The sequence below is a fragment of the Leptodactylus fuscus genome, chromosome 6, assembly GCF_031893055.1.
Source record: "Leptodactylus fuscus isolate aLepFus1 chromosome 6, aLepFus1.hap2, whole genome shotgun sequence".
Classification (NCBI taxonomy): Eukaryota; Metazoa; Chordata; class Amphibia; order Anura; family Leptodactylidae; genus Leptodactylus; species Leptodactylus fuscus.
Window position 1 is genome coordinate 123,192,471 of NC_134270.1, and position 12,023 is coordinate 123,204,493.

The 12,023-nt window shown below is 40.3% G+C and overlaps 1 protein-coding gene across 1 annotated transcript; it reads left to right on the forward strand.

The window, feature by feature from the left end:
* Window positions 1–7,500: 7,500 nt before the first annotated feature.
* LOC142208579 (keratin, type I cytoskeletal 19-like) lies at window positions 7,501–11,567 on the forward strand. Its single transcript, XM_075277183.1, has 6 exons — window positions 7,501–8,158; window positions 9,547–9,629; window positions 10,011–10,167; window positions 10,248–10,409; window positions 10,678–10,803; window positions 11,343–11,567. Exons 1-6 carry the CDS (start codon window positions 7,562–7,564, stop codon window positions 11,565–11,567), a joined length of 1,350 nt encoding a protein of 449 aa, XP_075133284.1. The 5' UTR covers window positions 7,501–7,561.
* Window positions 11,568–12,023: the final 456 nt, after the last annotated feature.

The following is a 12,023-nucleotide window of genomic DNA, read 5'->3' on the forward strand; positions in this document are numbered from 1 at the left end:
GGTAGTGGCTAAGGCATCCATGGAGAAGGCGTGGAAAATATATAGGCTAGGGTCACACCTGTGCTTGGATTTCTGTTCTTTGAAAGACGGAAACAAAATCCACTTAAAAATCGCTGGAATGGCGGATGGAATCCCCAAATGGATAGTGAATCCAGTCATAGCTGGTCATTTCCTAGTTGACAATGAATGATATGAACCTTCCAATTAATTATTAGCAAATTAAGTGGAAGAATTGTTCAGGGCTCATGGATTTCTAAAGATAAGATGAATGAAACCAAGATTAAGGTCTTTAAAAGCTCAGATAGAATGTTTGGAGCAGTGCACACTTTTATTTACTCCAATGGTGGACGGTTTTGGCCTTTGTGACGCATCAGTTTTCAAAGTTTTTTTATTCTTATGTTTCAAAGTATAGATTTTTATATATTATTTTTATATTATTTTTTTCATCAATGTAGGTGTATGAGGGTTCAATACAATGCATATAGTGTATTGAATAAAGTCGTGGGTAAACTGTGTGTCATTTGTATTGTAACCATTCAGGGCTTGTTCACATCTGTGCCCGGTCTCCGTTCTGCAGGTTTCCGTTTCTTGCACAAAACAGAGGCAGGAGACGGAAACCTGCAGGACTATTTCATACCCATTCATTTGAATGGGTTTGAAAGATGTCCAGCCGTGAGCGCCGGTGAGTGTTTTATGCTCTCCACTGCGAAACCAGTTTTTTTTAAATCGGACACAGAGTCGGACATGCAGTACTCTGTGTCCGGTTTTAATAAAACGGTTTTGCGGCGGAGAGCATAAAACGGTCACTGCCGCTCACGGCCGGACCCACTCTGACAGCTTTCCGTCTTCTGCATGCAGAAGACGGAAAGCTCAGAACGGACTCCGGATGCTAGTGTGAACCTAGCATCAGGGGTACACACAACTTTGATTTTCATTCCACTTTTGGGAGGCAAGATGAACAAACCCAAACAACACCCAACAAGTCTAGCTTTCTTTTTTATAGATTTCACTGTGCAGTACATATGAAATTCCTTTTATTCTGTGAACTGATATGATTATGGCAAAACTTTTCTGTCTAATCAAATTTTTCTGTACATGTTATTACACTTTTTAGGCTTAGGTCCCACATTGAAGAAACGCTGCATTTTTGTTAAAAATTTTGCTGCAGTTTTTTGAGCCAATGTCAGGAGTATATTTGATAGATTTGATGTTTGAGAAACATCTATTCGCTTCCTTTATATTTTCCATTCCTTTTCAAGCCACTCCTGATTTTGGCTCAAAACGCTGGAGCAAAATCTGTAACAAAAAAATACAAAAATGTGAGGCCTTAGCCCTAACAGGTTTTTATTTAGTTCCACTTGAACATGCAATCACTCGATAACTTCTGTGTTGCAATGTATTAGGGTCAATGCACACGGAGGAAAATGGTGAGGAATTTGGTGTGGAATTTTCAGGAATAGTGAGCACAATAATGAAACATTGCAGGGATAATGCAGACAGAGATGTCACAGTACAGGGGTAATATACAGAGTGACATCACAGCACATACATGATGCAAATAGTGATGTCACAATACAGAGATAATAGATCATACAAGTGATGTCACAGTACAAGGGAAAATGGAAACAGTGATGTCGCGCTATAGAGATAAAATACACAGTGATGTCACAGTACACAGATAACACACCCAGGAATGTCACATTACAAGAATACTGCACACAGTGATGTCACCATACATGGATAATCATACAGTAGTTTTACAGTATGGGGATGATCTAGATAACATCATTGCAAAAGAATTACACAAATAGGGATAGACGTAATACACATTATAATATCATAGCGCAGGCAGACATTACAGTCATGAGGCATACTGTGATTTCACAGCATTGGTCTCTTTCAAGCATTATAAAGCAATGATGTCATAGCACGGGGATAATCCAGAAAGCAATGATCACTCTGTCATCCATTGCATATCCATATCCATAGCTATCTCTCATGCCTAGCTGTACCTTACATATAATTAGAGATTGTCACTCTTTAATCTTGGATCCAATAAGGGCTACTATGCCACTACCCTGGTAGTTATGCCCATGTGCACATCTTATTTGACCGATATAGGTTTATTTTTTCTTGATGACTCCTTCCATGGAAATAAATAGAAACAAGGTGATGAGATTGTACTGCTAGTTAGTAGCTACCATGTCTACCAGTGCAGTCCTAATGCAAGCAACCATAGAGGACACATGAATTTGACTGTAGGATTGTACACAAAACACTGTGATCTGTAATACGGTAACACCACAAGGTACAGTTCTTGCCCCTTTCCTCTTCATACCGTACACTGCTGACTTTAGGTGCAACTCATTTAGCTGCTACCTGCAAAAGTACTCATCACACACGGAGATGACAGAGAGTACAGAGATTTAAATCAGGATTTAGTGGAATGGAGCCAGCGGAACCACATTAATGCTGGGGAGACCAAGGAGATGGTGGTGGACTTTAGTAAGTGGAGATATGCTCCAAAACCAGTGGATATCCAGGGGACGGGCACTGAGATAGTCAACAGCTATAAGTACCTGGGTGTGCTCCTCAATAATAAACTGGACTGGGCTGATCACCTGGAGGCGCTGAACATAAAGGGCCACAGTAGGCTCTACCTGCTCAGGAGGCGGAGGGACTTTGGAATCCAAGGGGGTACTTCTTAGGGCATTTTTAAACTCTGTAGTGGCATCAACCATCTTTTTCGGAGTGGCCTGCTGGGGGAGCAGTATATCAACCAGGGTTAGAAACAGACTTGACAGGCTGACTAGAAGGGCCAGCTCTGTCTTAGGGAGTCCCCTGGACCCAGTACAGGTGGTGGATGACAGAAGGATACTGTCCGTGGTGAGCTCCATGCTGGGGAATAACTTCCATCCTAAGTATGAGACTGTTATAACACTGGGCAGTACTGTCAGCGACCGACTGCTTCACCCTAAGTGTGAGAAGGAGCACTATCAGAGGCCATCCCTCCTCAATGCATTCAGGCTGTACAACCAACACGGAGCTAAGCATAGAACTCTCCATACACAGAACTGAAAGATCCTGAAGTTGTGATATCCCTCCTACTATCTTCTTTACATTTTTCTTTTTATCTCTACCTACTGTCACTGTAATGCCGTTGCTTTTTGTATTTGTATTTTGTATTATTATTGTATTATCCATGCTGCTGTAACTCTCTGAATTTCTCCATGGTGGGACTATTAAAGGAATATCTTATCTTAAAACATCAGACAATGGCAAAAATAAATATAAATGCTTTGCTAAGGTAGAAAAGGAAATTCTACTTGTGCTGCAATAAGCCAAATGTTTCTAATGGGCTTAGAGGACATTATAAGTGGTAGTGCCCTACTTATGTGCTGGTCTATGGTCCAAGTCTGTGATCGGGCGATCAATAACTTAACTTCCACTGTTGCAAACAACATGGATGCAATATCTTGTCTAGTTACAGTAATATAATGGCCTGAAGCAGAACCTTCCGATCTTACAAGTAAGATACTCGCCAGGCTACGAGAACATGCATGAACATGGGTATCTATCAGGGCTCTTAGATGACTATGAGGTTTTAACCTGTAATATAGAGCACATATCCTCTCAGAGGTTTGGAGGGAATAAAATAAATTGAGACTCTATCAAAGAAAATCAGAGGTTTGGGTGTAGAAATTCCTTGAGGTTGATGCAATATGATTAATACTCCTCCGCTGCCAAACACACACCTGTGGAGAACCTCTCCCTTATTGTCTTCAGTGTTGCTAATGCCTGTCAACTCTTCCTTAACATGGGAACAAGAATGGGGTGAAAAAGAGCTTGAGGGTAAACTCAGTCCTATTGTATAGCCAAATTTCCATCTTGACAGCTCTTACCGTTCTCAGAGTCATAGAGCTACTGTTTATTTTGTAAATGTACCAAGATGAAACGAAAACTATATGTATTTTATTAGATGGCAGAGGGAGATCATAGTAACAGATATAGAAGTATGATGGGAATGGTATTCCATTATTGTGTAGGCATCTCAGCAACTTCTGGTGGGCAAGATGAGGTGCAATAACTACACATGAGTTCATATTAAAGGACAGTTTAGAGACAAAGGACAGTCGTTTGATACTTGTTACAAGGCTTTATGATGGTGCTTGGTCTCTAGTTTAAGGGTGTACACTTGTGATTGACCTCGCTAGTGTCCTAGACAGTGCAGGACACAGGTTTCCTAGTGTCCTACCGCTGGACTTGACTATGACAGTTCGGTGATGCTTTCACTGTCTGAACAGATTGATGCCCAATATTGTCTACTCAATATTTTAGTTTTTTGCTCCCAGTGCAGTGACTAATTTCCAATTAGTTTTTCGGTCTGCAAGAACTCACGTAATGCCCACAAGATCAGCCCATCCCTGTATACCAGTTTTTTGAGCATAGGCGGTTAGGAGTTACATGACTTGAGTTGCATTTTAGTATTGTGTAGTTTTTTGATGGATGACTGTGGGATTTGTCACAACAGAGCAAGTTCTGCAGCCATTATATCATACAGGCTGAATCACATTGCAACACAATGGCCTCATTGACAGTAGTCTGACCAAAGTGAACTCAGTGCAGGATAGAAACAAGGAAAGGCCTGCGCTTAGAAGGTGCTTAGACAGTGTGAGATAATGTGTACCCATGCAATGAAGAAGATGAGAGTATATACTTAGGCTCATGAGAGAACTGAGCAACAAAAAGTGAAGGAGCTCACTGAGTATTAGGCTGTATTCACACAGAGTAACGCCAGGCGTTTTTTTTTGTGTTTTTTGCACATAGCGCCGCGTTAACGCCGCGTAGCGCCGCGTTAATGCCGCGCTATTTTGTGGTGGCATTGCCCAGCGTTAACGCTGCGTATACGCGGCGTTAACGCGGTGCTACACGGCGTTAACGCGGCGCTATGTGCAAAAAACACACAAAAAACGCCTGGCGTTACTCTGTGTGAATACAGCCTTAAATTGGTTCTTCACTGTACTATTGATAATCTACCATCAATATCAGATTAGCACTCTTGCAAATGGCATCCATTGTGGAACTCTGGGCCCTCACCTGCCCTGAAAATAGGATGGAGCAAGGGAAGCAACCCATGCCACATGCCTAGCACAAGTCTGCATGTACAAGACTTTTTCATAAGTGTATTTGTTTTGATGCATTGTCTTTCCAAGTTCAAGCTGTTCTGGGGTCAGGACCTGTAATAGTTAATTTTTCCTTGCCTCATTGAATAGGTAAAGCATTGCTTTCACTAGACATTATCCATGTGCATCCTCTTATTTATGAAGAATGTGATGTGAGAGGAGATGAAAGAGGGAAATTATCTGATTATGACACTTAGTAACAGCCAGGAGGCAAATATGAGACTGTAAATCTTCTTCAATCTTATAATCCCAGGCTAGCTAAAGAAGCCAAAGATTTCATTTGGGATCAGTAGACACCCTGCCCTGCTGTAGTTGCCCCATGGTCAGCCCACAATAGTCTGGTAGGTCCATCACACTGTGACTAGACTTCTCTGCAACCTGTGGGTCGTGAGATGTGACAACTACAGCTCTCAGCATACCCAAATGGATAGTATGGTTTATTAAATTGATGCAATCACAATATATCCCAGAATCACTGAATAAAGGTTTTAGAGTTGTCCATCCATATAGAGCTGGGAGTTCTGCTGAGAAGGATCCCATTGGTGGTCGGGTACCCCATAGCACGATTATTTTTACAATATACATAGCACTGTTATAGGTTAGTTTTTGTATGGAGCTGTTATTTGGTTACTGTATGTTAGTATTTCAGGACTGTATGGCAGTATTTACTATGTACTGTATGGTGCTGATAATGAAAGGGTTGTCCATGATAACCGTTCTTTTAATATGAGGCCAGGGAAGGTGAACCCCCCCCCCAAAAAAAAAACAAAAACAAAAAAAACCCGAAAACCCATACTCATCTGTCCCCAGTGCTTCGGTGTCTCTCATTGCAGTCCGTTCCTGTTGCTCTGGTGTCTTGTTTTGGTAGGAGTCCTCGCCACGCATAGCCGCTGAGGCCAATCAGCGGCCTATATAAAGGTACAGGGATGTCACTCACAAATGTCACCTGTGACATCCTGTGTCCTCTCCTTAGGCCGCTGAGGCCTCATATCTAAAAACAGGTTATCCTGGACAACTCTTTTAAGCACTGTATGTAACTATATTTCAAAGGACGAATTAATAGAAGATATTATAATATGTACCTTTCAGTGTAAGACCAATCTGATATCAATAGCCTATATCTATTGAGAGCACATAATCTTCTAAAAATAAGGAAAAAGCCAAGATTTCAACTATATTGTAGCCTTGTCATAGTCTCAGAAATCACAACTACGATAGCAGGAACAGTATATGGACCTCTTATTCTTATGGTAGTGGGGTACTAGCCATAGACCACTACATTCCTTACTATCCAGAAAATGGGAGATAGATGGGAATCGGGGTGGCTTTTCACATGTAATGTAGGACAGTAGGAAGTTACATCACTGACATACAAAAGAATATTGTTAATGTGACCAATCCCTGGTAAATCCATCGACTCCTTATTGTTTCATTCATGTTATTCCACAGTGATGTCATTGGATCTAGGCAAATACTTGAGCTTTGTTCTCATAGAAAGTAAGTAGTTTGGTTCCCACAATGGTTGACCTTAGTTTTGTCAAGTTATTAAACAGAACGTCCAGGGGTCTGTTTTGTACACTTTCTAGTTAATAGATTTGTTATAAGGGTCCATCAATGATAAGCCATGGCTTTGACCTCCAGTGATCAGCTGTAATCTAAAGGGGAACTCAGTAGAAAGGGTTCAGTTTCCTTACAGCACCTCTGAAAGGGAAATGAAGCATTGCATGATATCTGAGGAATCAATGGTCTATCTGTGTAATGCACATATATAATATATCCTGGGTTACCTGGATAGATAAGCAAGTGCTCATTGCTATATGTCATGGTGCAGATACTCAGATTCCCCTTTTTCATGTGTAGGGGGTATTATCAGTCCTGTCCATATATTTTAGTGTATGTCCATTAAAGGTGTACTACCCTTTAACTCTACACTGCAGATATTCTCCGGAGCGGTATTACTATATGATTGAGCTTATCCTGATCTCTGCTGAGCTATTGATGTGGGTGGATGGATTCCTCTGAAAAGTTCAGTGAGATGTCATTGTCTGATATGTACTGTACCTGTAAGAATCCTCCCTGCCTAAATTATAGGTTTGTGAAGATAAACAAAAGAAAAAAAAACATCACCTGTGAAAGTTGTGTGTCAACTGTATCCAAGAGGGAAAATAATGCAGAAAAAAACATGAGTGTAATCATCAATCCATTATTGGCATGTACTTCATTCCTGGCAGACACGTCGTGAATATTAATAAGGTGACACCCATTGAAAAGTATTTATAAGGAGACTAGTGGGGTGCAAGACATGCTCCTACAGTACTAGAACAAGCTGTGTTACTAGTCACTAGTCCTTGCCTTAGGGTTAACTTCTGCTTGTAGACATGGCTTATCAGTCTTCATCATCTTCCTTCAGAGCATCTTCTGGGTCTGTAGCTGGAGGAAGGGGACCTGCCTCAAGGAATTCTGTGTCTTTTTCTAAATATGCTGCAAGTGGAGTTGGGGGAAACTATGGTGCAAATTATGGTGGAAATGCAGGCTACTCCCAGGTTGCCGACTTTAGTGGTGGCAACTTAGGTGCTGGTTTTGATGGTGGTTATGGTAATGCAGCTGGTTTTGGTGGTGCAGCAGGTGCTGGTTTTGGTGGTGGAGCAAGTTTTGGTGGTGGAGCTGCCTTTGGTAGTGGAGCTGGATTCGGTAGTGGATCTGGCTTTGGTAGTGGATCTGGATTTGGTGGTGGAGCTGGATTTGGTGGTGGATTCAACCAAGGAGGAGATAGTCTTCTTTCTGGCAATGAGAAGATGACCATGCAAAATCTCAATGACCGCTTGGCCAACTATTTGGACAAGGTGCGTGCCTTGGAGGAATCTAATACAGAATTGGAAAAGAAGATTCGGGAATGGTATGAAAAGCAAAGTCCCGTTAGCAAGGAAGCAGATTACAGTCAATACTATAAGATCATCGAAGATCTTCGTGCTAAGGTAAGACTTCCAGTTAACCCTGAAATACCTTTTGTTTCTACAATTTGTATGTTTATTTTCGCTGCTATATGTATAATTTAAAATGTACTAAATATATATGGGTAAACATGTGTTATACTATCTACATGATACACTTGGGCATCTTAGGGTCACGTTTAGCTTCAATATGGGCAGTAGCAGGATAAGTCCTAAGAGATCTCAAACACAGCAAAGAAGAGGTTAAACAAAATGGTTTTGATTATGTTTCCACTCTTGATGCTTACAATGCTCTGAGCTATTAACACATTCATTACTGGTATCAATGGTTAGGTATAAATGACGCAATATTAGCATATTTATGATCAAATCTTTTTATGGAAATTAAGGGGAAAAATAATAAGACCCTTCGCATAGTTTGAGCTTCCATAGATTCTTGCATTGGCTCAGACCATTGCTTCCCACATCATTCAAGAGTCTCATGGATGCAGGTAAATAAGTCAAATGTAAAGATCCCTCAAAGGGATGAAGTTCAAGTTCATCTGCCTTTAATAATAGGCTATAAGAAGCTCACACCTCCGCAGATACTAGCTGGAGTCAGTCTTCAACAAGATGGAACAACTTAAATTGGCAGATAAGATCTTGTACCTTTCCAAGAACACAAATGAGTCTATTGGGAATCTGTGCCTTGCAGGGTGCAATATCAAACACTCCTTATTACAATCCATTGTGATAGTGTTTTTTCAAGTATCCACGATACATTCCTAGGAAAAAGATACCCCTATTGTTAAACTCAACATTGGACTCCCTTCTCCTAAAGAGCCTTAGTGACCCTTAGACCAGTTTAACTATTATTTACTTCCTTTAAGTTACATGCCCAAGTGGAGGAAGAGTCGCCTCAGGATCCCATTACCAATATGGAAGACAGGTGTGGCTAGCCCCCTGGTCTGTTTGGGTACAGTAGAGCCCACAGGGGTGTTAGTTACACCATTAGAGGTGTCTAAACAAAAGATCTGTGGGTCAATACTTAAAACACGCCCATTGTTTGGTCTACACCAGGGGTGTAGCGAACGTATGGCTAACTTTAGTTTGTACTACAGCTGTAATATACAAATAAAGAAAATTTGTTTGGACATATGAGACAAGGTTTCAGGTTCTCTATATGTCATAGCACAGACTCATGTGACAACCCATCATTCATTCTCTAAAAGCAGTAAAACAGTTATAGGCAACCTACTGTAGATACATTAGTATCGTGAGAACCGACTGTTTCAAAGAAGAATTCATTACAGACATGAGATTGTACGTATTAGTTTCATATACATCACATGCAGTTATGGAATATGAATTAGACAATTTTCCTTTCAAAAATTACTGACTATAACTTTTTTTTTATATTTGACAATCGATAGATCCTTGCTGCTCAAATTGATAATCACAAAGTGATTTTGGGCATTGACAACACAAGGCTTACCACAGAAGACTTCAGACTCAAGTGAGTATTGATCATGGTTTCTTAGCCATATTAAACAACTTCAAGGTCGGAGTATATAGCTATGGGCTTGGTTCTTCTGTGGAGCTTAACAAAGTCACATTGACCAATATGGGTCTCAGTAGCTTAACATATGGGCTACCTTCCAAAGCTGGCAATATCATCTGTAAAGTAAGTTTTTGGTTCTGCATTCTCAGACATTTTAATGGGTTCTCACTAGCTCTCTTCTAATATAGTAAAAAACTAGTAGTAATATAGACAAAGCTGGTGACACCAAATGTAAATCCATAAAGTGCAGTAAACTAATGTACAGCTTGAATTAAATAGTACATTACTTATTATATACCATTTACTTATGTCTCTTCCCAACCTCTATATCTCCAGGTATGAAAACGAACTAGCCCTCCGCCAGAGTGTGGAAGCCGATATCAATGGCCTCCGTAGGGTCCTAGATGAGCTGACCCTCTCCAAGGCTGACCTTGAGAGCCAGATTGAAGGCTTAACAGAAGAACTGGCATACATGAAGAAGAACCACGAAGAAGTGAGATACTAAGCCACATTTAAATGCAGATTATGACATCCAATAGACCAAATAACGGAATTTATGTAATTATTTTATAGGAGATGAAGGGATTGCAAGGACAAGTCAGTGGAACGGTCAACGTAGAGATGAATGCAGCTCCTGGTGTTGACCTCAGCAAGACTCTGGCTGACATGAGAGAAGATTATGAGAAGTTGGCTGCCAAATATCAGCGAGAAGCAGAAGAAAGGTTCCAGGCCCAGGTGAGTTTTTCTAATCTGGACTGTATGGTGACAATGTCCTGACAGTTGGTGGAAGTGGTCCTAATGATATAATTAAGATATTGGTTACTGCTGGATACTGTTGCAATATACCTAAAGGGAAAAATAATTAAGTAATTTAAGGACAATTATTGAGTTGCATTTATGGTTATGGTGACTTCAAAGTTTTCAAGTATTGTAGTAATCTGTTATACTTATGTGATCTTGTAGATGACTGTCAGATTACTAATATACTTCTCAAATATTTCAGACCAGAGAACTGCAAGTACAAGTTGTCACTGGAAGTCAAGAGGTCCAAACTTCTAAATCAGAAATCACAAATCTGAGGAACACATTACAGAGTCTGGAGATAGAGTTACAGTCTCAGCTCAGTATGGTAAGTGTTCAGAGCCTTGAGAAGAGCTGACTATGCTGAATATATTGTACATGATTACAGTCTACATCCATGATACCATAACCCATACATGGAAATCCTAAATCCTGGGGCATAAGGGATGCACAGCTAAGAGTTGGTCCTAGGCTGTAACACTACCCAAGTATGTATGCCACAAAATGTATACCACTACATAGTGTCTACATAATAGTGCCATATAGTGTCCAAATAACATTAATATATATATATATATATATATATATATATATATATATATATATATATATAGCTTTCTAACCTATGAGAACAGTGTCGTATGTACATTTTACAGTACATGCATCAATGCTCTATAAGACAGGAGGATTTTTAGGGTCAGGCTACTATGGGTGTGTAAGGTTACTATTCAATTATATATGGAGGCAACTGCAATTATACATTACTATAGGTAAGGTTTACAATGTGATCCTCAGAGGGCATTGCTATACAAAACCATGTTCTACTGGGCTCGAATTCCTACAATAAACCATCTTTGTCATGTACAGAAAGCGGCTCTAGAGTCCTCCTTGGCGGAAACAGAAGGACGCTACTGTGCACAGTTGTCACAACTCCAGGAAGTTATAGCCTCAGTCCAGTGTGAACTTCAAGACATCAGAAGCCAGCTGGAACTCCAAAGCAGTGAATACAAGATGCTTTTGGATGTCAAGACCCGTCTAGAACAAGAAATTGCCAAATACAGAGAATTGTTGGATGGACAAGACTCAAAGTAAGCCTTAGAGGACAAGCAGTATGTATATTAGAAATATACTATTAGAATATACTAGCTGCCAGATTGAGTTTAGTTAGTCCTTTGTCGATTCAGAGAGATGCCACTAATATGTTATTGACTGGTGAATAGTACGAATCTACAGGAGTTCTGCTGATGCTCCTCTGGGCAAGGGCCACTACATGCTAAAGCCCCACATGTCATAGCTACATTTACAGTAAAACTCAGAAAATTCAATGACAAATATCATAAGGACTGTGGGGATATAGGTTAATTTTGCCTTACCTGTATGGAGGGAGACCACCCCATTTGTATTTGTGCCCCCCACTATCTGATCCGCAACCAATCACCTATGTAAGATGAGATACATCCTATACCTCTTCCATAATTTGAGACTCTCTATTATCAGTTATGTTCCTGTCAGAGCACAGATATTGTGATTTTCCATATAAACCTGCTA

Coding starts and splice junctions, on each gene's coding strand:
- LOC142208579 (XM_075277183.1), top strand. CDS start 7,562: ATGGCTTATCAGTCTTCATCATCTTCCTTCAGAGCATCTTCTGGGTCT. Junction 8,159..9,546: donor TCGAAGATCTTCGTGCTAAG/GTAAGACTTCCA, acceptor GACAATCGATAG/ATCCTTGCTGCTCAAATTGA. Junction 10,804..11,342: donor TACAGTCTCAGCTCAGTATG/GTAAGTGTTCAG, acceptor TGTCATGTACAG/AAAGCGGCTCTAGAGTCCTC.